This window comes from Miscanthus floridulus, chromosome 1 (genome assembly GCF_019320115.1).
Source record: "Miscanthus floridulus cultivar M001 chromosome 1, ASM1932011v1, whole genome shotgun sequence".
In the NCBI taxonomy this organism is placed as follows: Eukaryota; Viridiplantae; Streptophyta; class Magnoliopsida; order Poales; family Poaceae; genus Miscanthus; species Miscanthus floridulus.
Window position 1 is genome coordinate 12,764,639 of NC_089580.1, and position 22,685 is coordinate 12,787,323.

A 22,685-nucleotide genomic window follows, 5' to 3' on the forward strand; every position below is an offset into this window, starting at 1 on the left:
AAGTAAAAAACCATTCATCTGTCATCTCCTCCAGTCCGCTACCATAGTCTTCTCTGTGCTTAGTCCCTTGCTCTCTGCCTGTGCATCCACCATCGAGTAGTTTTGTAGTTTTTGTTCGTCATCATCAATATCATCATGTGCTTCGATCTGATATTTTGTTCAAAAATTGTGTCTTATGTCATATGTCATTTGGCTATGATCTTATTAAGTTATGCACTTAAATTATGTCTTATGTGCAGAGACTTTGGTTTTATTAAGTTGTTAACCCCGGGCTGCCCAGGCTACAGTCCAGGGCAAGGATCAAAAACTCTAGGAACAGGTTTTACAAAAACCTCAAAAAAAAAAAGGCCAGCCAGCCCAATAGCCCACCCCGACGCAAGGAAAGCCCAGCTGGCTCCGATCCTAGCCCTGGCCGCAAGCGCAAGTACACACAATCTCACTCGTCATCTCCACTGTCGGCTTCGACGCGGCAACGGAGACCGAGACCGCGACCGCTTGGGGTATTTGACGTTTGATCCTAGCTACGGAGATCTAAATATGAGCTAATTATAAAACTAATTATATAGATGAAGATTAATTTACGAGACGAATCTATTAAGCCTAATAAATTCATCATTAGCATATGTACTGTAGCATCGCGTTGTCAAATCATGGACTATTTAGCCTTAATAGATTCATCTCGTAAATTAATCTCAATCCGTGCAATTATTTTTTAATAAGTCTACGTTCAATACTCCAAATTAGTGTCCAAATATATAATGGGACAGGGACTAAATTTTAGTCCCTGAAACCAAACAGACCCAAGTCGAGATGGTGACCGCTCCGCGCCCTCCTTCTCCTGTGTTGTCCGTCCGGTGTCCGGCCCCTACGGAGCCTGCCTCCGCCACCAGCTGGCCGCGACCCCGCCCGTGCAACTACACCTGCCGGCCACAACCCAGAGCCCCAAGCCACGCGCACTACTACAAAAACAATTTGTAGCAATGCTTTCTTTTTTTTTAGGGGCGGCTCTATATTGAGCCACCCCTACAAATACATCATAAGTGATCTGCCCCTATAAATTTATAGGGGTTGCTGGTGTTATCAGCCGTTCCTACAAATGGACCAATTTGTATGAGCGGCTCTATATTCAGTCTCCCCTATAAATAGACGTCGAATATTAAAAATTAAGCACTGAAATTTGAATTTTTTCAAACGACCTCGGTTAGAGAAATGATCAAAATAAAAGTTGTAGATCTCGAAAAGTTATAAAACTTTATTGTTTACAACTTTTTCATTTGAGATCATTTACTACTATAAAATATTGTTTGAAATTCAATTTTGAAATTATTGAAGAACTAAGATTTCTCTTTTTAATCTCTGGCTAAAACTTGTAACTAGTTTTTCTTCGTTATAATAACTACAAATTTGATGATTTTTTCTAAAAATTTCTAAAATTATGCTCTATCAAATTATTGTGTTCTTACATCTATTATTTTATCCATCTTTTCATGTGACTGTGTTTTATCTATTTGACTTTTGAATTTAAAAAATGGTAACTTCAAATGTCATTTTAAAATATTAAATGATTTCAGCTGAAAATATTATGAACATAAAGGTTGTTGAACTCATCAAGATCTATAATATTTATTTTGCTCATTTCTTCATATGACAAAGTGGTACTAACATTATTCAAAAAATTTATATATATCTCTTATAGTTGCATAAACTATAAGAGGGATATATAAAATTTGTGAACAATGTTACTACCACTATGTTAAATGAATAAATGACCAAAATAAAAGTTATAGATCTTGAAAAGTTATAGAACTTTGTAGTTGACAACTTTTTTATTTGAATTAATTTTGTCAACGTTAACTACATTCGAATTTCTCAAATTTGAAATTTGGATGTTTCAACCAACCTCGGATGGAGAAACAACACAAATGAAAGTTGTATATCTCAAAAAGTTATGAAACTTTATAGTTGACAACTTTTTAATTTGAATTCATTTTGACATGGAAAACAACATTTGGATTTCTCAAATTTCAAATTCAAATTTTGTAAACGACATCGGATGGAGAAACTACCAAAATAAAAGTTGTAGATCTCGAAAAGTTATAAAACTTTATAGCTGATAAGTTTTTCATTTGAATTCGTTTAGGGCCTCAATCAATCAATTTATGCTCGGCTTAGTATAATATGTGGGAAACCAAAATACAATATAGGAATAAGTGAGTGTGAGGTGCAGTGGTAGTAGAGGGTACGTGCGAGGGGGGTCGTGGATTCGAATCCCGCCGGCCGCAAAGCGTGCGATTAATGCCGCGACTTGCGACTTCGATGGAGCGGGCGGGTGGCTGACTGGTGGGGGCCTCCCCAGGTAAAAAATGCTATTTTTGCTATTTTTTTGTGCCCAGAATCGCATGATTTCTGAAAATTGAGCCGTCCCTACAAATCATGGATTTGTAGAGATGGTGTGGTAGGAGCGGTTGACAAAACCGTCTCTACGAAGTAAGAACCATCTTCAGCCGCCCCCCGATTGCCCCTGCGGCTACGACGCCACCCACCACCCAGTGACCTAGCCAGCGGCCACTGCAGTCCCCGGTCGGCGCCCGACCCGGTCGCCAGCGCCCCCACCTCTGTGGCGGGCAGTCCCCCTGGCAGTAGGTCACAACAGGTGACTGAGGTGAGATGAGATCGATAACTCCAGTCTCCATTTCAATGTTCTACGTATTGTTTGAACCTATTATTTGAGCTATTTGAATCAATATCGTTATTTATCTTCTTTCAATCAAAATATATTATATCTAATAGTATACGACTAGTAAGATTTATAGGCTCATATTAGTTAGCCTGGGGTGCAATCCGTATCCGCCACTTGTTAAATCCCAATTATTTACTAGTACTATGTTATTTATATTAAAATCATGTGTGCTATTATTATTAACAATATTTTAGTCGTATATCTGTATCCATGTTTTCTTATTTCAAAAGATAATCATATCCACACATCTGATACATATGTGCATCCAATACCATATAGGAAAAGATCCATTTTACCTTCCTGAACTGTCCTCGAAGACTAGTTTTCCTCCATAAACTCCAAAATCGGGTAAATCACCTCCCTCAACTTCTAAAATCGTTTATTTTACCTCCCTGGCCTGGTTATAGGTGGTTTTCAAAGACGATTTTGCTTTTTATTTTTTATTTATTTTGGCAAAATTTTTTTGAAAAAAATCATAGTAAATCACAAAAAAATTATAAAATGAAAAATCCAATTTTTTTGTACTTCACATGATTATATCTACACAGTAAATATATAATGTGGTATGCTTTAGTATAAAGTTTTTGTTGTAGCTTTAGATCTATGCTTTTCTATAATTAATTCATAGCTGCAGTTTCTATGGTCTAATTGTGGTGAAATTTTTATGTAGTCTAATTATTGTATGCTTTAAATATAGTAAAATTTTCATACTCATTTCTATTTTTACACACTTTTAACTATTTAAAAACTATTTAACAAGCATAAAAATGAATAAATCTATAACTTAATTATACATGATCCAATGAGCATGAAATTTTTACTGCAGTTCAATCATACAATAATTAGCCGACCATAAAAATTTCACCACAATTGAACCATAGAACTGCAACTATGAATTAATTATAGAAAAACATAAATCTAAAGCTACAGCAAAAACTTTATATTAAAGCATACTATATTATATATTCACTGTGTAGATCTACTCATGTGGAGTCCAAAAAAATTAGATTTTCTATTTTATGATTTTTCTATGATTTACTATGATTTTTCAAAAATTTAGCCGAAATAAATAAAAAAAGAAAAAACAAAGCCGCCTTTGAAAACCACCTATAACCGGGTTATGGAGGTAAAACGAACGGTTAAAGTTGAGGGAGGTGGTTTACCCAGTTTTGGAGTTCAGGGAGGAAAACTAGACTTTGAGGATAGTTCAGGGAGGTAAAACAAACGATTAAAGTTAAGGGAGGTGATTTATCCAGTTTTAGAGTTCAGGAGGAAAACTAGACTTTGAAAACCACGACTTTGAAAACCACGACTGGACTTTTTCCTGCCCTAAATTCCTACCTGGACCACATAGTTGGGGGCGGACCAGCGACCCGGGTGGGCTGCAGGCCGGGGCGAGCCCAAACAAATCGAGTACCCCTCTTCAATCTAGCCTAAGTACAGCCCACAGGAAAAGAGGCCTCCACGGTCCAGCCCACCCAGCACCGGCAGCCCACTCTGACAGAGAAGCGCTCGGCTCAGTCGCCTGACTCGCCCCCACTCCCGAGCGGCCGAAGCCCCGGCCGGCGACCGCGCAGATCCGCCCCACCGTTCTCGTCCCCGTCGTCTCCTCCTTCATCCTTCTCCGAGTGGCAAGTGCCGACCTCGCCTCCTCCTTCTCGGGTGGCCCCTGCTGGGGCGCTGGGCGCACAGATCCGCCTGCCCCTGGGCGCTAGCCGCTGCCCAGTTCTTCCCCTGCCAGCCGGCCGCGGCGGCTGCCAGCCAGCACGGCAGGGCTGCTGGTGCCCGTGTCTTGACCGCTAGCACAGCGCGTAGTGCCGGACTCGCCCCCAGCCGGCCAGCCCCTCTCGCCCGCTTGCTGCACAGTGAGTCATTGAGTAACTGAGTATTGATTACTGATCGTCATTGCATCGTGTTTTGTTTGATGAATGCCAATGGCTAGTTTCTAGTGATCTCATTGCAATATCCATACCGTATGGCATAGGAGGCTAGGTGATCTTTGGATTAATAATTGCATGATATGCTATATTGAGCGGAATTTGTTTGCAACTTTTCATCCATTGAAGATGAAACATTTTAAGCGCTTTCAAGCATTAAGAAACCAAATGTTCAATTTGCACACACACCCTACACCCCAGCAATTTGTACTGTATTACTTCATTTCAATCTATAATGTTAAATTGCTATGTGAAGAACTATGACACTTTTAAGACTTTAATTAATGTATTATTGAAGATGTTGGAGGTTGAACAGTTGGGACCCCCAGATGATTCTATATGCCGAAGGGGGTGCAATTGTCAAGACATATGTTTGATAATTTGTTGTCAAAGGAAACCAGATATTTTTTTGAGAGGATTCTTGATGCTTTGCTATTGAATTTGACTTAATCCAAAAGCCGTGTACATCTTTGTTCAGATTTGGTGAATCCCCCCTCCCCCTCACGCTCCACCACTGATCATGGGGCTACTCAGCATCATCCGGAAGATCAAGCGCAAGGAGAAGGAGATGCGCATCCTCATGGTGTAGGTTCCCTCCGGCCTCCTTTTCCGTCTGATCCCTTATGCATTTGTTCCCCATGGTTCTTGCTTTCTTTCGGATCTGGTGCTCGTGTTGTCGGATTCCTCAATTGGCTGGCATCTGCATTGATTCATTATGGCTGATGCTATGTTGTGTTCTGCGGTGTTTGTCTCAGGGGCCTGGACAACTCGGGGAAGACGACCATCGTTCTCAAGATCAACGGGGAGGACACCAGTGTCATTAGCCCAACCCTTGGATTCAACATCAAGACCATCAAGTACCACAAGTATGTTCCCCCTTCCTTCCACTTCCTGTTTAGTCCAGTTTGGCTCCGATGCATATGCATAGTAACATAGTTACTTGATTTAGAGTGGAGTTTTATGTTAGGCTAAATACCAAATGGAACATCATGGTTTACATATAAAGGCTATACATTGATTTAGTTGATGCGGGTTAATGCCGTTAGTTGTCTGTTGGAGTTTAGAACCTTTAGAAGTCTTCACCTTAGTTGCGATTGTTTAGTGGACTATCGTGTGCACGTACTTCTGATATAACGTGGTAAGAATCGTAGCGATACATTTTTCTCGCCCTGTCTACTACATTATTATTAATTTCTTAAGCAGCATATTATAGTGGGACCAATCTGCAAAGAGTAAATCATGTGATAAAATTGTCTATTAAAAATATTAAGGCCAAAATTCAAGTATGCTTCTGTATATCCCTCACGTGTTCTGCCATCAGATGAACAGTTTCAACATCAGACAAACAGTTTTAATTTTTTGGATAGAAATAAAATTTGCGTAGGTCAGCAATATGATATCTAGTTTTGCATCTTGGTTCATACAAAAGGAGACTGGTTGGCATGTTGAGATTTTCCAGTCAAGTGCCATCAGTTGTGCCTTGGAGTTGAGAACCTACAGCACTAACAACTTAGTTGAGATAACCTAATGGACTCATTTAGGTGTGCTTCCATCTGATAAATGCAGTGAGAACCCACCAAAACATTTTTTTTTTTGTTATGCTGATTTGGTTGCTGTTAATCTCTTAAGGTGAATATTACAGTAGACCACTGTGTGAAGTAAATTATGTGATAAAAGGGTTTATAAAGATGTGAAGACAAAATTCAACATTCCTTCTTTGTAGCCATCACATGTTCTGCCATCATAGACGAACAATTTGAACATTTTACTTCTCTGTTTGTAGAATAGTGATAGTGAAATAGAAATTGCATTGGTTGCAAGTTGATAGTCCAGTTTTTCATGTCGGTTCATGCAAAACGGAGACTGGTTGGCATTTTGAGGCTTCCTTGTCAAGCTACCTAAAAGCTCTGCTGCAGGTGCATTTTCATCATTTGAAGTGTTGAACTACTATAGGTTTCCAGTGCACAATGTTGAACTTTAGGAACATTCAGTTCAGCAGAAGCATAGGCAATTTTCAATCAATGGAGATTGTAGCCCCTGTCATTTTCCAAACAACAGGCATAGCAAATCTGGCAATCATACTTTTTCCATGTTACTGCAGGTGGATCTGATTAATTATTTAAATTTATTGATTATCTTAGATACTCTTTGAACATATGGGATGTTGGAGGACAGAAGACGATCAGGTCTTACTGGAGAAATTATTTTGAGCAGACTGATGGGTTAGTTTGGGTTGTTGATAGTTCAGACATAAGGAGGCTTGATGATTGCCGTGCTGAACTCCACAATCTCTTGAAAGAAGAGGTATGCTATTACCAGACCTCTAAGCTATGGTTATGAACTGGATATTTCGTTGTAGTTCTATATCTGTTGTATTAAAAATATTTTGGTCCTTCAATGCCATGGGAATATGACTGATATTTACTGTTTAGTATTTGGATCGAAATGATAGAGGTCCTATAATTGATATAAATGAATAATGCCCATTTACTTAATGATAGAGGCCTCTTGGTTAATGAACTGGAAAATAGATATTTTTCTCTCGATGGTATCAAACTCTATGCCTTTGTGCATAGAAGTTGTATCCTTGAATCTCCTTGTTTTTAGTTTGAAATTGTACTGAAATAGCATTTCAAACATTGATGGTCAAACCACTAAGGAAGTACAATGCCATGTGTTTGGCGGTAAAGAATACTCTCTTTGCCACCATAGGCTAAAATTTTACCTATTCAGAAAGTGTTCAAATTGTTGATCCTTACGATGTTGATTTTAACAGAGACTAGCTGGAGCTTCATTGTTGGTTTTTGCAAATAAGCAAGACATACAGGGAGCTCTAAAACCAGCTGAAATTGCGAAGGTAAGCAAACTTCAGTCGTTCATATGTATTAGAGACATGTTTTCCTATATTCCTATGGTTATTTACTGTGTGAAATCATTGTTAACTTGTACTGCACTTTCCCGGTCCTCATGTTTGACAAGATTTTACTTACTTCGTGTGCGAGCAAAAGGATATGCCAAATGGAATGTAGTTTCATCAGTTATGCTCAATTATGTATGTTCTGAAGCATCCAATTTCAGTGTGTACTGGGATAGTTGTATACACTTGTTGTCATGACCGGCAATGTGTACCAGCGCAGGCACCGTGGCTGAGTCGGCCAAGGGCCAGTGCGCGGTTACTTCCAATCAATTATTAGAGTCCTAGAGTTTAGGAAAGATATTTGGGTTTAGTTGTTATTGAGTTTGTTAGGATTGGGTTGTATAAGTACTGCAAATCTTTAATGAAAGAGATAAGCCAGGGTTGAGATTTAATCTCCCTTTGCTTCCTGGCGACTCCTCTTCCCCGTCCAAACCCATCTGGCGACGACGGCTCCGCCAGTTCGTCGCCGATCCTTCAAGCCTCGACCTTCCACCTCGCATTCTTACGCTCTCCGGTCCCTGGTCCGTAACAATCTGGTATCAGAGACCATGGCTTCATCGGGAGTCCCCACCACCGCCACCGACGATACTCTGCCTACCACCACCGCACCCATTGTCAATCCCGCCGCCCCCCCCCCACCACACCCTGCATCGTCCGACCCGCTCAACCTAATCCTGACCGCCATCCAGGGGTTGCAGCGCCAAGTCGGCGACCTATCGCTGCGCGTTTCCGCCCAGGACCTGCGCGTCTCCGCCCTTGAGGGCCGTCCTGGATCGTCATCACCGGCTCCACTGCCGTATTCAGAGGCGCTGCTCCTGACCTGCGGCATGCCGGGCTTTGGTGGTATTCCGGCATCGTCCCCGGTAATCTCCGAGGTGCAGTCTTCGCCGCCGGCGTCCTTGACTGCCACTTCGGCCGGCGGGCAGGTGTCCTTCCAGCCGATCACGGGGTTACCCATCCAGAGTATCCCGTTTCCCCACTCGCCGTCACCGGTCCCGTCGCTCTCGTCCATCATGCAGGCTCCGCTCATGTCGTCCTCGACTGTGGTGCACGCGCAACCACCCGCCACCATCTGCCACAACAACAGGACAGTTCAGGGGTCCCTCGCTTCCACAAGCTATCTTTTCCGACTTATGGCGGCATGGAGGATCCGCTGGGGTGGTTGAATCGCTGCGAGTCCTTCCGCGGCCAACTCACCCGGGAGGCTGACAAAGTGTGGCTGGCTTCCTTCCACATGACAGGCGTCGCCCAGCAGTGGTACCACGTGCTGGAGCGTGACGCCGGGCAGCCGTCGTGGGACGCCTTCCGTCTACTCTGCCATCAGCGCTTCGGACCGGCGTTGTCCACTAATCACCTGGCCGACCTCGCCCGGCTGCCATTCTCCTCCAACGTCGACGCCTACATGGCCGCGTTCCAGGCACGGCTCGCTCATGCGGGCAGGCTGGATCCGCTGCAGCAGGCACAATTGTTTACCGGCGGTCTTCCCGATTCCATCTGGGTCGATGTTGAGCTGCATGACCCGCAGGATCTTCACCGCGCCATGCGCTTGGCGCACGCCTATGAACGCCGGAATGCGCCGCCTGCTTTACCAGCACCTCCGAACCGGGGCCGCGTTGCGGCAACCAGGGCTACTCAGCCCTGCCGGCCCCAGGAGCGGCAGGTTCATCCACGGCGTCCTCGGGCTCTTCAACGGCATCTTCGTCTTCATCTCTGGGCCGTCCGTTCAAGCGGCTCACTCCGGCCGAGATGAGTGAACGCCGCAAGATGGGATTATGCTACAATTGTGATGAGCCGTACGTGCAAGGCCACAAGTGCGCCTGGCTGTTCTATCTGGAAGTATCAGATTATCTGGTGGAAGAGCCAAGCGACTCCGATGATGAAGAGCAGCCTGCAGCCGATGATACAGCATCCCCTAAGATCTCCTTGGCCGCCATTGCCGGCATCTGCACGGAGGACGCCATGCAGGTGTACGTCCAGATCGGCAATGAGCAGTGTGTTGCGCTCCTGGACTCCGGCTCTACTCATAATTTTATACGCGGGGACGTCGCACGCCGGGTTGGTCTTCACTTCTCCCCGTGCCCTGGCGCTGGAGTCATAGTTGCCAACGGTGACCGCGTCGAGTGCCGCGGATTAGCGCACGATGTGGGCATTCGCATTGCCGACGAAGTCTTTTTAGTGGACTGTTATTCCTTACCTTTGGACAAGTGGGACATGGTGCTTGGCATCAAATTTCTCCGCACTTTGGGCCCGATCCTCTGGGATTTTGGTGATCTATGCATGGCTTTCACACGCGGGGCGCGTCTCGTCTTCTGGCGTGGCATTGGTTCAACACGGTATGATGTTTAGTCCACCCGCCGTCTTAATACCATCAGCAGGGTGCCGGCCCTCTTGGACACACTACTGCAATCCTTTGAGGACGTCTTTGCCACGCCGCAAGGGCTACCGCCGGTGAGACCGTGCGACCATCGGATCCATTTGCTACCCAATACAGCCCCGGTGGCAGTAAGGCCATACCGTTACCTGTAGCTTCAGAAAGATGAACTTGAGTCCTAGTGCACCTCTATGTTACAGCAGGGCGTCATCCGCCACAGCACCTCATCCTTCTCGGCCCCTGTCCTGTTGGTTAAGAAGCATGACGACACATGGCGCTTTTGTGTAGATTACCGTGCCCTGAATCAGCCGACAGTGAAAGATAAATTTCCAATTTCGATCGTCGAGGAGCTGTTGGATGAGTTGGAAGGCGCCCGCTTTTTCACCAAACTTGATCTGCGTTCCGATTATCACCAGGTGCGGATGCATGTTGATGACATTGAGAAGACAGCCTTTCGCACACATGAAGGTCATTTTGAGTTCTTGGTTATGCCCTTCGGGCTTACAAACGTGCCGGCAACTTTTCAAAGCTTGATGAACGTCGTCCTGCAGCCGTTTTTGCGTAAGTTTGTCCTCGTGTTTTTTGATGATATCTTGATATATAGCCCCTCGTGGTCACAGCACTTGCAACATATCAACATGGTCCTCTCTGCACTACGCGACAATCAGCTTAAGTTGAAACGCTCCAAATGTTCCTTCGCCACTTCTTCAGTCAGTTACTTGGGCCATGTCATTACGGCTCACGGTGTGGCCATGGATCAGGACAAAGTGGAAGCTGTCTCGTCGTGGCCGCAGCCTCAGTCACCGCGGGGCCTCAGGAGGTTCTTGGGGCTCACCGGCTACTATCGCAGTTTTATCCAGAACTACGGAACTATTGCGGCGCCGTTGACCGCGCTGCTCCGAAAGGCGGCGTTCGTATGGTCACCAGAAGCTACCGAGGCTTTTGAAACTCTCAAGAAGGCTCTCTCGACAGCTCCAGTGCTTCAGCTTCCCAACTTTGATAACACTTTCGTGGTTGATTGTGATGCCTCGGGGACAGGGTTTGGTGCGGTTCTTCATCAAGGCCAAGGCGCTCTGGCATTTTTCAGCAGGCCTTTTGCAGCTCGCCATCTCAAGTTAGCAACTTATGAAAGGGAGTTGATCGGGTTAGTGCAGGCTGTTCGCCATTGGCGGCCTTATCTTTGGGGAAGATAGTTTGTTACGGACCAGGGACCGGAGAGCGTAAGAATGCGAGGTGGAAGGTCGAGGCTTGAAGGATCGGCGACGAACTGGCGGAGCCGTCGTCGCCAGATGGGTTTGGACGGGGAAGAGGAGTCGCCAGGAAGCAAAGGGAGATTAAATCTCAACCCTGGCTTATCTCTTTCATTAAAGATTTGCAGTACTTATACAACCCAATCCTAACAAACTCAATAACAACTAAACCCAAATATCTTTCCTAAACTCTAGGACTCTAATAACTGATTGGAAGTAACCACGCACTGGCCCTTGGCCGACTCAGCCACGGTGCCTGCGCTGGTACACATTGCCGGTCATGACATCTCTTCCCTCCTTGGGAAACAGCTCGTCCTCGAGCTGAAACGAGGGAAAGCGAGCGCGGAAGTCGTCGACGGCCTCCCAAGTTGCGTAATCTTCAGGCAACCCTTCCCACTGGATAAGCACGTGCCAGACACCGCGACGAAGCTGACCACGGAGCTCCCGCGCAGGTCGGTGAAGAACTCGGCCATTGTGCATAGGTGGCAGAGCAGGTGTCGCTGTCGGAGGAGGGCCCCGGAATGGCTTCAAGACGCCCACATGGAATACATCGTGGATGCGGGCGCCTTCGGGCAGCCGGAGGCGATGGGCAACCCCGTGATCGGCTGGAAGGACACCTGCCCGCCGGCCGAAGTGGCAGTCAAGGACGCCGGCGGCGAAGACTGCACCTCGGAGATTACCGGGGACGATGCCGGAATACCACCAAAGCCCGGCATGCCGTAGGTCAGGAGCAGCGCCTCCGAATACAGCAGTGGGGCCGGTGATGACGATCCAGGACGGCCCTCAAGGGCGGAGACGCACAGGTCCTGGGCGGAAACGCGCAGCGACAGGTCGTCGACTTGGCGCTGCAACCCCTGGATGGCGGTCAGGATCAGGTTGAGCGGGTCGGACGATGCAGGGTGTGGTGGGGCGGCGGCGGGATTGACAATGGGTGCGGTGGTGGCAGGCAGAGTATCGTCGGTGGCGGTGGTGGGGACTCCCGATGAAGCCATGGTCTCTGATACCAGATTGTTACGGACCAGGGACCGGAGAGCGTAAGAATGCGAGGTGGAAGGTCGAGGCTTGAAGGATCGGTGACGATCTGGCGGAGCCGTCGTCGCCAGATGGGTTTGGACGGGGAAGAGGAGTCGCCAAGAAGCAAAGGGAGATTAAATCTCAACCCTGGCTTATCTCTTTCATTAAAGATTTGCAATACTTATACAACCTAATCCTAACGAACTCAATAACAACTAAACACAAATATCTTTCCTAAACTCTAGGACTCTAATAACTGATTGGAAGTAACCGTGCACTGGCCCTTGGCCGACTCAGCCACGGTGCCTGCGCTGGTACACATTGCCGGTCATGACATCACTTGTACTGTGTAGATATTCTGCATTTTGTTTTCTTATAAATTAGATTTGGTTTCCAGTGTGTAGTTCTCTTCTGGAACACAGTCACCCCCATCATTTCCACTGATTAGATGCCCACTCATTTGTACCTTGTGGATATTTTGCATTTTGCTCGCTCATAAATTAGATTTGGTTGCCGGCGTGTAGTTCTCTTCTGGAACAGTCACCCCCATTATTTCCACTGATTAGATGGAAATTGTCATGTGGTCCTCAGACAGAATTGAAACACTCATGTGAAAAAAGCAGATTCTGTTAGTAAATTGGTGTAAAAGAAGCAGCTGTAGTGTTACAAGAATTAGGATTTGTCATTGGGCATCAATAATCCATATAGCATAATTGGATGAATACATCTTTGCTCTCTAGAAATAAGCTTGTGCTATTATTGGCACTATGTTGCCACAGCTATAAGCAATAATTGATTTGCTCTGTTTTTTTTTTTTTTTTTTTGATGTTGACATGAGTTAGGGCCCTATGGCGTTTTTTATCATCAATAGGGAGTATGTAAGGTTAGTCTTAGTCTGTGACTTAACAACTTAGATCAACAAATTTTGTCTTTTGGTTTCATCCAACCTAAAACTCCGTCTATGGTGGGGGCGCCTATGGTGTCCCAGCATAGCAGGTCCTAAGCCCTGGTAAAGGAGGAGGGTTGTGTTAGGCTTGACGAGCCAATGTAAAAACCTAGCTACTCTTATGGAGATGAAACCCAAAAAATAAGTGCCTGAACCGTGATTAGGGGCTCATGTTGGGTTTCAACTCTAGCCTACCCCAACTTGCTTGGGATTAAAAGGCTTTGTTGTTGTTGTTGAAGGGCGGGCCTAGTGCAAGCGGTAGAGTCTTACCGCCTATGACCGGAAGGTCCCAGGTTCGAGTCGCGGTCTCCTCGCATTGTACAGGTGAGGGTAAGGCTTGCCACTGACACCCTTCCCCAGACCCCGCACAGAGTGGGAGCTCTCTGCACTGGGTACGCCCGTTGTTGTTGTTGTTGTTTCATCCAACCTAAAGTCACCTCTAACAAAACCTCAAGCGCCATGGAGAGGACTTTCCGTGCACCATAGAGCGTTATTCTATTTTTACAGCTTCCTTCTTCTGTAGTATGTGGTTAGATTCAGCAAGATTAGTTATTTTACTGGGCATCTCATGCTGTTGTTTATAGTGATAGGGTTATGGTGTGGCGCGCTGCTACATTCCGTAATCAGACCTTACATTCTTGTGATAACAGTCCGTAAAAACAATTTGCTTATGCATAACCAAAGGGTAACAGGGCCTGACATTTCCATCATAGTTGATAGCATTTGGTTTTTATACTCTATTGTGTTTGTGCTGCGAATGCAGAAAGTGCAGTTCCCCATCTGAATTCGTTTATAGCTTCTTTTTTTTTCCACGGCAGGCTGACTCGCCTTCCTTGCTTTCAGGTTCTGAATCTGGAAGTGATGGACAGAAGCAGGCACTGGAAGATTGTGGGCTGCAGCGCGTACACCGGAGAGGGGCTTCTCGAGGGATTCGACTGGCTGGTCCAGGACGTCGCTTCTCGGATCTACGTCCTGGACTGATGATATTTGTAGCGTCGATGCAATGACGATATTTGTAGCGTCGGTGCTAGTTGTGGTGCCTGTATCAAGCATCGTCAGAGTGCAAAAGCTTGTTAGCGCGTCGATGCTAGTTTTGTCATGCCTGTACTAAGTGCAAACGTATTAAGCATCGTGAGTGCAGAAAGTCTGTCTGCTAGTTGCCATGCTCTCGAAACTGATGCAGTTGTTTGGTAGGCAAGAGAACTCTATTAGCAGTTCTAGATTGCTTTCCAAAATTTTAAGAAATGGAAGAGAATTGCGTATTTTAGGAGCATAAATCTGTAAGAACTGGGAGAGCATCGTGTGTTATGTTTTAAGAACTGAAAGAATTGTGTATTTACGAGCATAAAGCATAGTGTATTTTAGGATATCGAATTCTTCTTTGTATAGAAGCGAATTCTTTTAAGTCTGTTATCCGTATATTTGTAGCGTCCTCCGTATATTTGCTGCGTCCTCGGAGCAGAAGATATTTGTCTAGGTAGGCAGTTGATATTTGTATAGCCACAGCCATCAGTAAGAGACAAGTTCAATCACGGATAACAGAGCAATTTCAGAGCACAAAGGTAGATACGAACAAAAACCTTGCTCACTTCTCATTTCATTATTTCATAGCAGACCTCTCACTTCTTATGCCTTCTCTCTCAGCGGAAGTAACCAAAGCGGACAATAACATATCATGGGGTACCAACACCACCTAATCCAAAGGTAGAACGGACACATGGGTAACTCAGAATCCAACGGTAACAAGATACTATAGATAGATAGCTAGGATAACTTGGCCGAAGCCATGGTGGGCCCACACATCAGTTCCTCCAGTTGCTGCCGGAGTCACCGCGGCTGCCACCGCCGTAGCCACCGTCGCCGTAGCCGCCTCCGTCACGGCGACCGCCGTAGCCGCCACCGCCGCCTCCGTAGCCGCCGCCGCCGCCTCCGTAGCCGCCGCCGTCGCGGCGCCCGCCGTAGCCGCCGCCGCCGCCTCCGTAGCCGCCACCGTCACGGCGCCCACCGTAGCCGCCGCCGCCACCGCCGCCGCCGCCGCCGCGGGACTGGGCCTGGTTGACGGTGATGTTGCGGCCGTCGAGCTCCTTGCCGTTCATGTTCTCGATGGCGTCGAGCATGGACTGCTCGGAGGAGAAGGTGACGAAGCCGAACCCGCGGGACCTCCCCGTCTCCCGGTCGGTGATGACCTGCAAAATCACATGACGGCGGCATCAGACTGGACGTTCGATTGGAGCGAACGCAGATCCGGACCAAACCATGGCAGATCTATTGAGCGACGACACGGATCTAGCATCACAGCAGCACAAAGCGACCACGGAATGAAACCCAGTGAGAAGGAAACGAAACAGACCTTGGAGTCGAGGATCTCGCCGTAGGAGGCGAAGGCATGCTCCAGGGACTCGTTGTTGGTGGCCCAGGCCAGCCCACCGACGAAGCAACGGTACTCCACGTCCGCCGCCGCCATCTCCCCTCCACAGAACCCTAACGAACCCTAAACCTAGGACGAGGACTTGGTAAGAGGGGGAGGAAAAGCCAACCCACCTCTGAGAGAGCACGGGGGAGCACGGATCCCCTACCCGGCGGTTTTATAGCGCGACGGGCGCGACGCGCGCCGTCATGATCGGATCGAGCGGCGACCGCGCAAGGAGCGGTCCCGAGCGGGGGATAAGGATCCCGAGGTGGGCCTACCGCACCGGGACCCGGAGGGTTCCCGAGAGCGAGATATTTTTGCCGATGACGTGATGGATCTGCAAGACGACCAGTGAATGCTGCTAATGGACCGAGCTGGGCCTGGCTACACCACCATAGCGATTGACTGGCCCAATCCAGTATGTGGCGCTCCCCTGTATGGCTTTATTGTCCCGGAAAAAGTTTTTTCAATTCCCTCAGGGTGCAAAATCAAACGGTTTTGAAAGTTGAAAAGGTCAAACAACCTGTTTTGTAAACAAGGGAAGTAAATCGGACAACCGTAAAAGTTGAGGGGGGTCAAAAAGACCTTTTCCCATTTATAACTCTTTGGGGTGAAAGGGATGTTTGGTTCCCCTTTGCTCGTTGCCACGCCTCACTTGCGGCAGCCACGTCTTTTCCTAGTGCAAAACCACGCCACAGGTGTGGCGGAAGTTTTTTGTGCCACAAAGTGTGGCGACGCCATAGCGCACATGGCATGTTCTGGATGAGAACCAAACACCCCGAAACCCCCAACATCTGTAGGTGCCAAAGCACTCTCCATTCCTCGGCTTGCCGGTGTTAATGGAAAAATATTCAAGTTGGACGCTTACCCCTCCAATGATGTCTTAAAAAAAATGCCCTTCGACGGCTCTAGATCGAGCCCTAGTGGAAGATTTAAGATAAAAATCCACCTCGGGTAGAACTTTGGCCCTGTTCGGCTGGCTGAATCTTGGCTGAAACTGGCTGGTTGTGTGAGAGAGAAACACTGTTTGGCTGGATAGATGAATAGTGCCGTGTGAGGAGAAACCAGCCGGCTGGCTGGTTTCTTAAGACCAGCGAACAGCCCCTTTGTAGCACTAATTGATACCACAAAGCAATCATATGGAAAAACAAGAGTGATAATAATGCAGCGGCACTAGTATCGCCTACGCTATTGCCAGCACTTGAAATTGTGCCAAAGCATTTCTTTAGCCCATATAACTACCAATTAAAAAATAATGTAATCAAAGCATCAGCTGACCGCCTGATCTATGATTTTGTAAACTGGTGACACAATTTTCACTAATCTTCCCTTTCTTTTTCCCTCATCACCTTATGTATACAACAGACGCCGTCGTTGGCTATCACCAGCTGCTGACCGCATACCTCTGTAGCTCCCTCTCGAGCGTGGGCGTGGCCATTGGCCGTTGCTCCGTCGTCTGTGGCAACTTTGGAGTTGCGATTGGTCGTTGATTCGTCGTGCCTCGTCAGCTCGTCAAAGAGCCGGCGGGGGCAGTAGTTTTTTTTTTTTTTTTGAACAAAGGCGGGGGCGGTAGACAGAGAAACAAAAATTGTTTAGCCTAATGCATGCTCTCTTGCTTCGTTCCACGCCGGGGCATGCATGCTTCAGCCTATACATGGCCCATTGGGCCCAGAGGCCCATGTACGATGGAAATCGTCATCTACTATACATGGCCCATTAGGCCCAGCGACCCATGTATGATGGAAGTCGTCGTCTACTCGAAACAGGACACGACCGTCCGTGGTTCAAAAAAAAAAAACGCGGAACAGAAAACAAAAATTCTGTATTCCAAACAAGCCAGAATGGTCGAGACCTCCATAGTTTTGGTATAATAATAAATACTTTACAAATTATATGAAACCAACTATGTACAACCTTCACTTGTTGTCACTTGAATGGTTGAGACCTCCATAGTGCACTTAGTTCTCTTTCTGCATCAAAAAAAATATAAATATCATTTTTAGAGGAGTCAATTAATCTTAACTTTAATTAAATATATATTAAAAAATACTGGTAGTTATGCTACGTAATAACTACCATTAGACTAGTGATAAACTATATTTTCATAATGAACCATTCAGAGATAAAAATGTTTACACTTTTCTATATAAATTTAGTTATATTTGAGAATATTTGACTCCAATGGAAATGAGATTCACATTCTTTTCAAACAAAAGCGTATAATAAATGGTTTACAAATTGTAGGAAACCCACTTCCTATAACCTTCATTTGTTGTTGTTGGTATACAAAATTACAATGGGCCCAAAGTTGACATTTAAGAATACCCCGTGTTATTGTTACCTTTGTTAATATAAAAGAATTAAATTCCAAAAAAATAATATAAAAGAATTAAGAGGAAAACATGCGTTACGTGTATTCTTGAGAGAACCTCAAATGGAGAAAATTTGACAAAGAACAAGAACGTACTTGCATGGTACAGTTTAGCATACGGAACGACTCTTTACGTGAGAGATGGTCATTTAGAACGAAGCCTGGTATGACCTTGACCTAGTAACTTGGAAGATGGTTATAAGGAGAGAGGTAAGTGAAATATAAAATCTCCTACAACTAAAAAGAACAAAGTGTGGATATTTTTTTGTGCGACATTTGTTTTGGTTCGTCCATCTGTCCACGCCTGCGATCCCACGACATCTCCCGCATGCTCCTTTGGTGCGAAGAAAACACGGAAAGTCTTGACCCTGATTTGCATGCACTACAAACACGGAAAGTCTTGACCCTAATTGCCTCAAACAAGGAAAGCGATCACACATGTCTCACACTCAATCATACCGCCCTCATGCCACAAATATGAAATTCTTGACCCTGATTTGCATGCACTACAAACACAGAAGACCATAGGCGCTCGTCGCTGCACGATCGAACGCGTCTTCTTGGTAGGACTCAAGCGCGTCACTGGTCGCTGCACAGAGACGATCGTCGCACATCCCATTCCTTAAGCCCCTGCACGATCGAGCCGCCCCTACTTCTTCCTCGTCGTGTAGTGGAGAAGCAACAACAATGGATCATCCACCGTCTGCCTACCAGTGGATGCACCTGTGGCTACATCATCGATCGCCGCAAGGTCTTCGCAAGATCACCTCCCCATGCGATCTCCCCTCCATGACCTGGTCCATCGTCTGGTCTGTGCGCCCGCGCCGTCATCCTCCCCGTGCGCCACGTACACTGCCACCTCCACGACGTCGCGTCGTCGTCCTCGCCGTTCGCCCGCATCGTGCACCTGGAAACACCGCCGCCTCCACGACGTCCGTGCCATAGTCCTCGCCGTTCGCCCGCGCCATGCACCCGAGCCATCGTCCTTGCCTACCACGCCGCTACCTCGACGCCACCTGAGTCGTGCACCCGAGCCGTCGTCTTCGCATATGTAGACCGATTGACGTCGCCCGTCCTCCATCGCTCGCCGTTCATGATGTTACACAACCATAGTTCATGATGCTACAGACGTTCTTATTATATAGTTAATCATCTATTTTTTGATATTGTGTGCTTCCACATTGGATGCCATTGTTTTTTAGCATAGTTAGCCCTTTGTCTGTATCAATCTCATTTCAAGTAGCTCGAGCCTTATTTATTTACTGATAGTCTCAATTCATGAGCTTGGTGTACCAATGTTAGATACTTTACTGGTAAAATATATTAGATACTTTTCTCTTGTCAACTTTTTTTATGGCCACTGAATTTTTGGCTTGCTAATTTTTTTATTACATTGGATGGTATTTACATGTTTGACATCAGGCCTTTGCACCTCTAGACCTCGCTCGTTGAATTGATGTTCCCGTAACAGCAACACCAAGCCAGATCACAAAGTTATCTCTGCACTGCAAAATCTCCATATAATCCTGTATACACAGATTCGAGTATATATGTAAATATTAGTGTCTGTCACATGGATAATACTGCGTGTCTTAAAAAATCTCTCATAAAATTTTAAAATAAAGTATGTTATACTCATCGTATAAATATATGTGGCTTTAGGACTATTTCACACAGACATATATTATAAAATAAGGTATCCACTTGAGTGTCTGTTCCAAGATGTTGAATTAGGTGTTGTAATTCTTAATTTCGACATATTTTTTAGGTCAAGGCAACCAATTGTGATATTTTTCTTAGTGGTACATAATTTTATGGTGCACCTCTTGACTATCTGAGTAAGAACAAGTTAGTACTGCAAAGACTTAGAAAGACTGTTGAGAAGGCCAAGGTTGAGTTTTTCTCCACTATGCATACTAAAACCTATGTCCCCGTTTATCATTGCCGATGCTTTTGATGCAAAGCAATTCAACATTATCATGATCAGATATAAGTTTAAGTCTCCTGTGAGCAATCTCATAGAGGAACTCTCATCCTTTATGTGATCTGCCTCAAGGATATTGGCAGGACGATTGACCCATGTTAGAATGTCGTACCAAAAAATATCCACGTTTTGTCCATGAGTTATTTCCCATGAATACATGCGGGTGCTATGATAACACTAACTACACCAAATGAAAAATTAGAGAGAATTTGCATTGCCTCCAGAAGGATTTATTTATTAAGTTTTTTGGACTCTACAGGTAGTTTTGAAATATCTATTTGTATGTCTTACCCCGTATCCTAATCCAAAATTTTGTAGTTTAATTAGAATATTTAGGTGATTGTATATATATAATATTTAATACAAGAATAATCTATGCATGATCTTCTTGAAAGATTTCTACAGTGTAAAGACATCTTCGTTTTTCATGTATGTACGTGCTAACGCTACGATAAAAATAAAAGGACAGTATATCAATTAAAAAATAAAAACAAAACTCATGCTCAAAGTCAAAGAGATAAATTATGGATGCTTGAATTTTGTCATCCATTATCTACCGACGTGCCTATAAAATAGACTGAATAAACAATTAAACATAGATAGAAAACTAAATTAATGAAAGGATCATTGCAAGACATCAATCATATCATAGCTTCGGACAATATCGCAAAGCTACTAAAAACTATAACCGTGCCCTCACCTCAAACATTGTCCAGATAAATAGATTACAATGAAAGAAATGGATATAGGAGATTTTTTCCTGCCAATATAAAATATTATCTTAGCCGCATCACGGAAATATCTATAAAGTAGAGTTTGTGAGCCTGCGACGCCGCGCACTCCGTGACTGTGTTAAATTCATAAACTTTGCCTTTTGGATTAAATGTCACTTTAACGTTGGTATTTAATTTTTACAGTATTGTTATCTTATCGTACGATCCGTGTGTTTTTAGTATAAATTGTTAGTTATCCCGTAGCAACGCACGGACACGCTACCTAGTGATATAATAAAATAAAAATAGGAAAAAGCATACAGGAAATTGGAAAATGGTTATAAGGGGAGAGGAAAGTGAAACATAAAATGATATAATAAAACAGAAAATAGGAAAAGGATTCAGGAAATACGAAACAAAAATAATAGGTCCTACCGAGATTTGAACTCGGGTTACTGGATTCAGAGTCCAATGTCCTAACCGCTAGACCATAAGACCTGTGATGGGTGAGGTTTCCTATTAAGCTATTTATTCAATGAAACTTTTCACAACCCTACTTTTCACATAGGAGCGGGATATAGCGCGGCAAAAAGGAGAGGGCGCGACCCTCCGTCCAACATCGATCGCCACTCCTGTCCGGCCATCCCCCGCTCCTTGCGCGGATGGTGCCCAACAACAGTGCATGCAAGCTGATGCAAAAGCTGACGTAAGCAAATAAAATCAAAACATTTTCTTTATTGCTATAACTTTTAAATGGTGTATCCGTTTCCAATTCCGTCTGCACTGGTATGTTCTACATAACGAGGCGAATAAAACTAGACCCCGTGCATATGTTTTGAAGAATTTTATTTTAGTATCAATTTATGTATAAATATGTGCTAAGAGATTTATCATAACTCGCCTCCCCTTAAAATAAACATTACATAAGATGCCAATTAGGGGAGGCGAGTTATTATAAAACACATTACAAAAAGCCACAAAACATGTCTTGCTGCCAACTGAGGGCATTTATTAAAAATGAGGATAGCAATACAAAACAAGACAAGCTGCAAACTAGGCGCAAATTATTAGAACAAGCATTGCATAAGCTGCCAACTAGAGGGGCAATTTATTATAAAACTCACTATATAAGTCGGGAAGCACGACTAGCTAAAAATTGGAGGAACATTCATTAAAAAGACAAGAGTAGCAACCTCAAAATAAGATAAGCTACACCCTGAGGGTAAATTATTAGAAGAAGCATGACATAAGGTGCCAACTTAGAGGGTAAGTTATTGTACAACTAATATGTAGGATTTATGAACGCAATCGAACCTAAAAGGGTTATTGAGAACTAAAACTAAAAAAACATTAAAAACATGACTGAAAACTGAAACTAAAAAAATTGAAAAAAACTAAAATTAGGGGTAAATTCTTTTGTAGCAACTTATGTGTGTAATGACTACCCTTTTATAACAAATTATACATTATAGGTGAGGCAACTAATATGCATGATTTAGGAAGACACTCGAACCTAAAAGGGTGACTGAAATCTAAAACTAAAAAAATTAAAAAAAAGAAACTGAAACTAAAAAAATAAAAAAACTTGACTGAAAACTGAAACTAAAAAACATTAGAAACAACTTGACTGAAAACTATAACTAAAAAACACTGAAAAAACAAGACTAAAAACTGAAATAAATGTTACCAGAAACTGAAACTGAAATTGACAACCAGAAAATTGAACCGAAAGTGACAAACATAAACTGAAAACTAATGTGGACACAATGAAAAGCACAAAAAAACATTACTGAAATTGAAATTACCAAAAACTAAAATAACTAAAAGAAACTAAAGCTAAAAATGACAACATAGCTACCAAAAAATGAAACTAAAATTGACAAGCAAACATAAACTAAAAAAATAGTTAAAGGAACATTGAAACAAATAACTGAAACATTTAAATGCAAGAAATATTGAAGAACAAATAATATGAAGGATTTAGGAAGACATTCGAACCTAGAAGAAACAAAAATAAACTCAAAACTCATTT

The 22,685-nt window shown here is 44.4% G+C and overlaps 2 protein-coding genes and 1 non-coding gene across 3 annotated transcripts; 1 reads left to right on the forward strand and 2 right to left on the reverse strand.

Moving 5' to 3' along the window:
- The first annotated feature begins 4,055 nt into the window (after positions 1–4,055).
- On the forward strand, positions 4,056–14,294 carry LOC136544749 (ADP-ribosylation factor-like protein 2). The gene is made up of 6 exons (XM_066536840.1): positions 4,056–4,605; positions 5,156–5,262; positions 5,433–5,543; positions 6,819–6,981; positions 7,454–7,534; positions 14,019–14,294. Exons 2-6 carry the CDS (start codon positions 5,198–5,200, stop codon positions 14,154–14,156), a joined length of 558 nt encoding a protein of 185 aa, XP_066392937.1. The 5' UTR covers positions 4,056–4,605; positions 5,156–5,197; the 3' UTR covers positions 14,157–14,294.
- A 448-nt stretch (positions 14,295–14,742) lies between these two features.
- LOC136544844 (glycine-rich RNA-binding protein 2-like) lies at positions 14,743–15,736 on the reverse strand. The gene is made up of 2 exons (XM_066536940.1): positions 15,526–15,736; positions 14,743–15,361 (listed from the first exon to the last, which is right to left on the reverse strand). The coding sequence occupies exons 1-2, from the start codon at positions 15,637–15,639 to the stop codon at positions 14,978–14,980; spliced, it is 498 nt and encodes a 165-aa protein (XP_066393037.1). The 5' UTR covers positions 15,640–15,736; the 3' UTR covers positions 14,743–14,977.
- Positions 15,737–21,079: 5,343 nt separating this feature from the next.
- TRNAQ-CUG (transfer RNA glutamine (anticodon CUG)) lies at positions 21,080–21,151 on the reverse strand. The gene has a single exon. It is a non-coding gene; the product is annotated as a tRNA-Gln (tRNA).
- Positions 21,152–22,685: the final 1,534 nt, after the last annotated feature.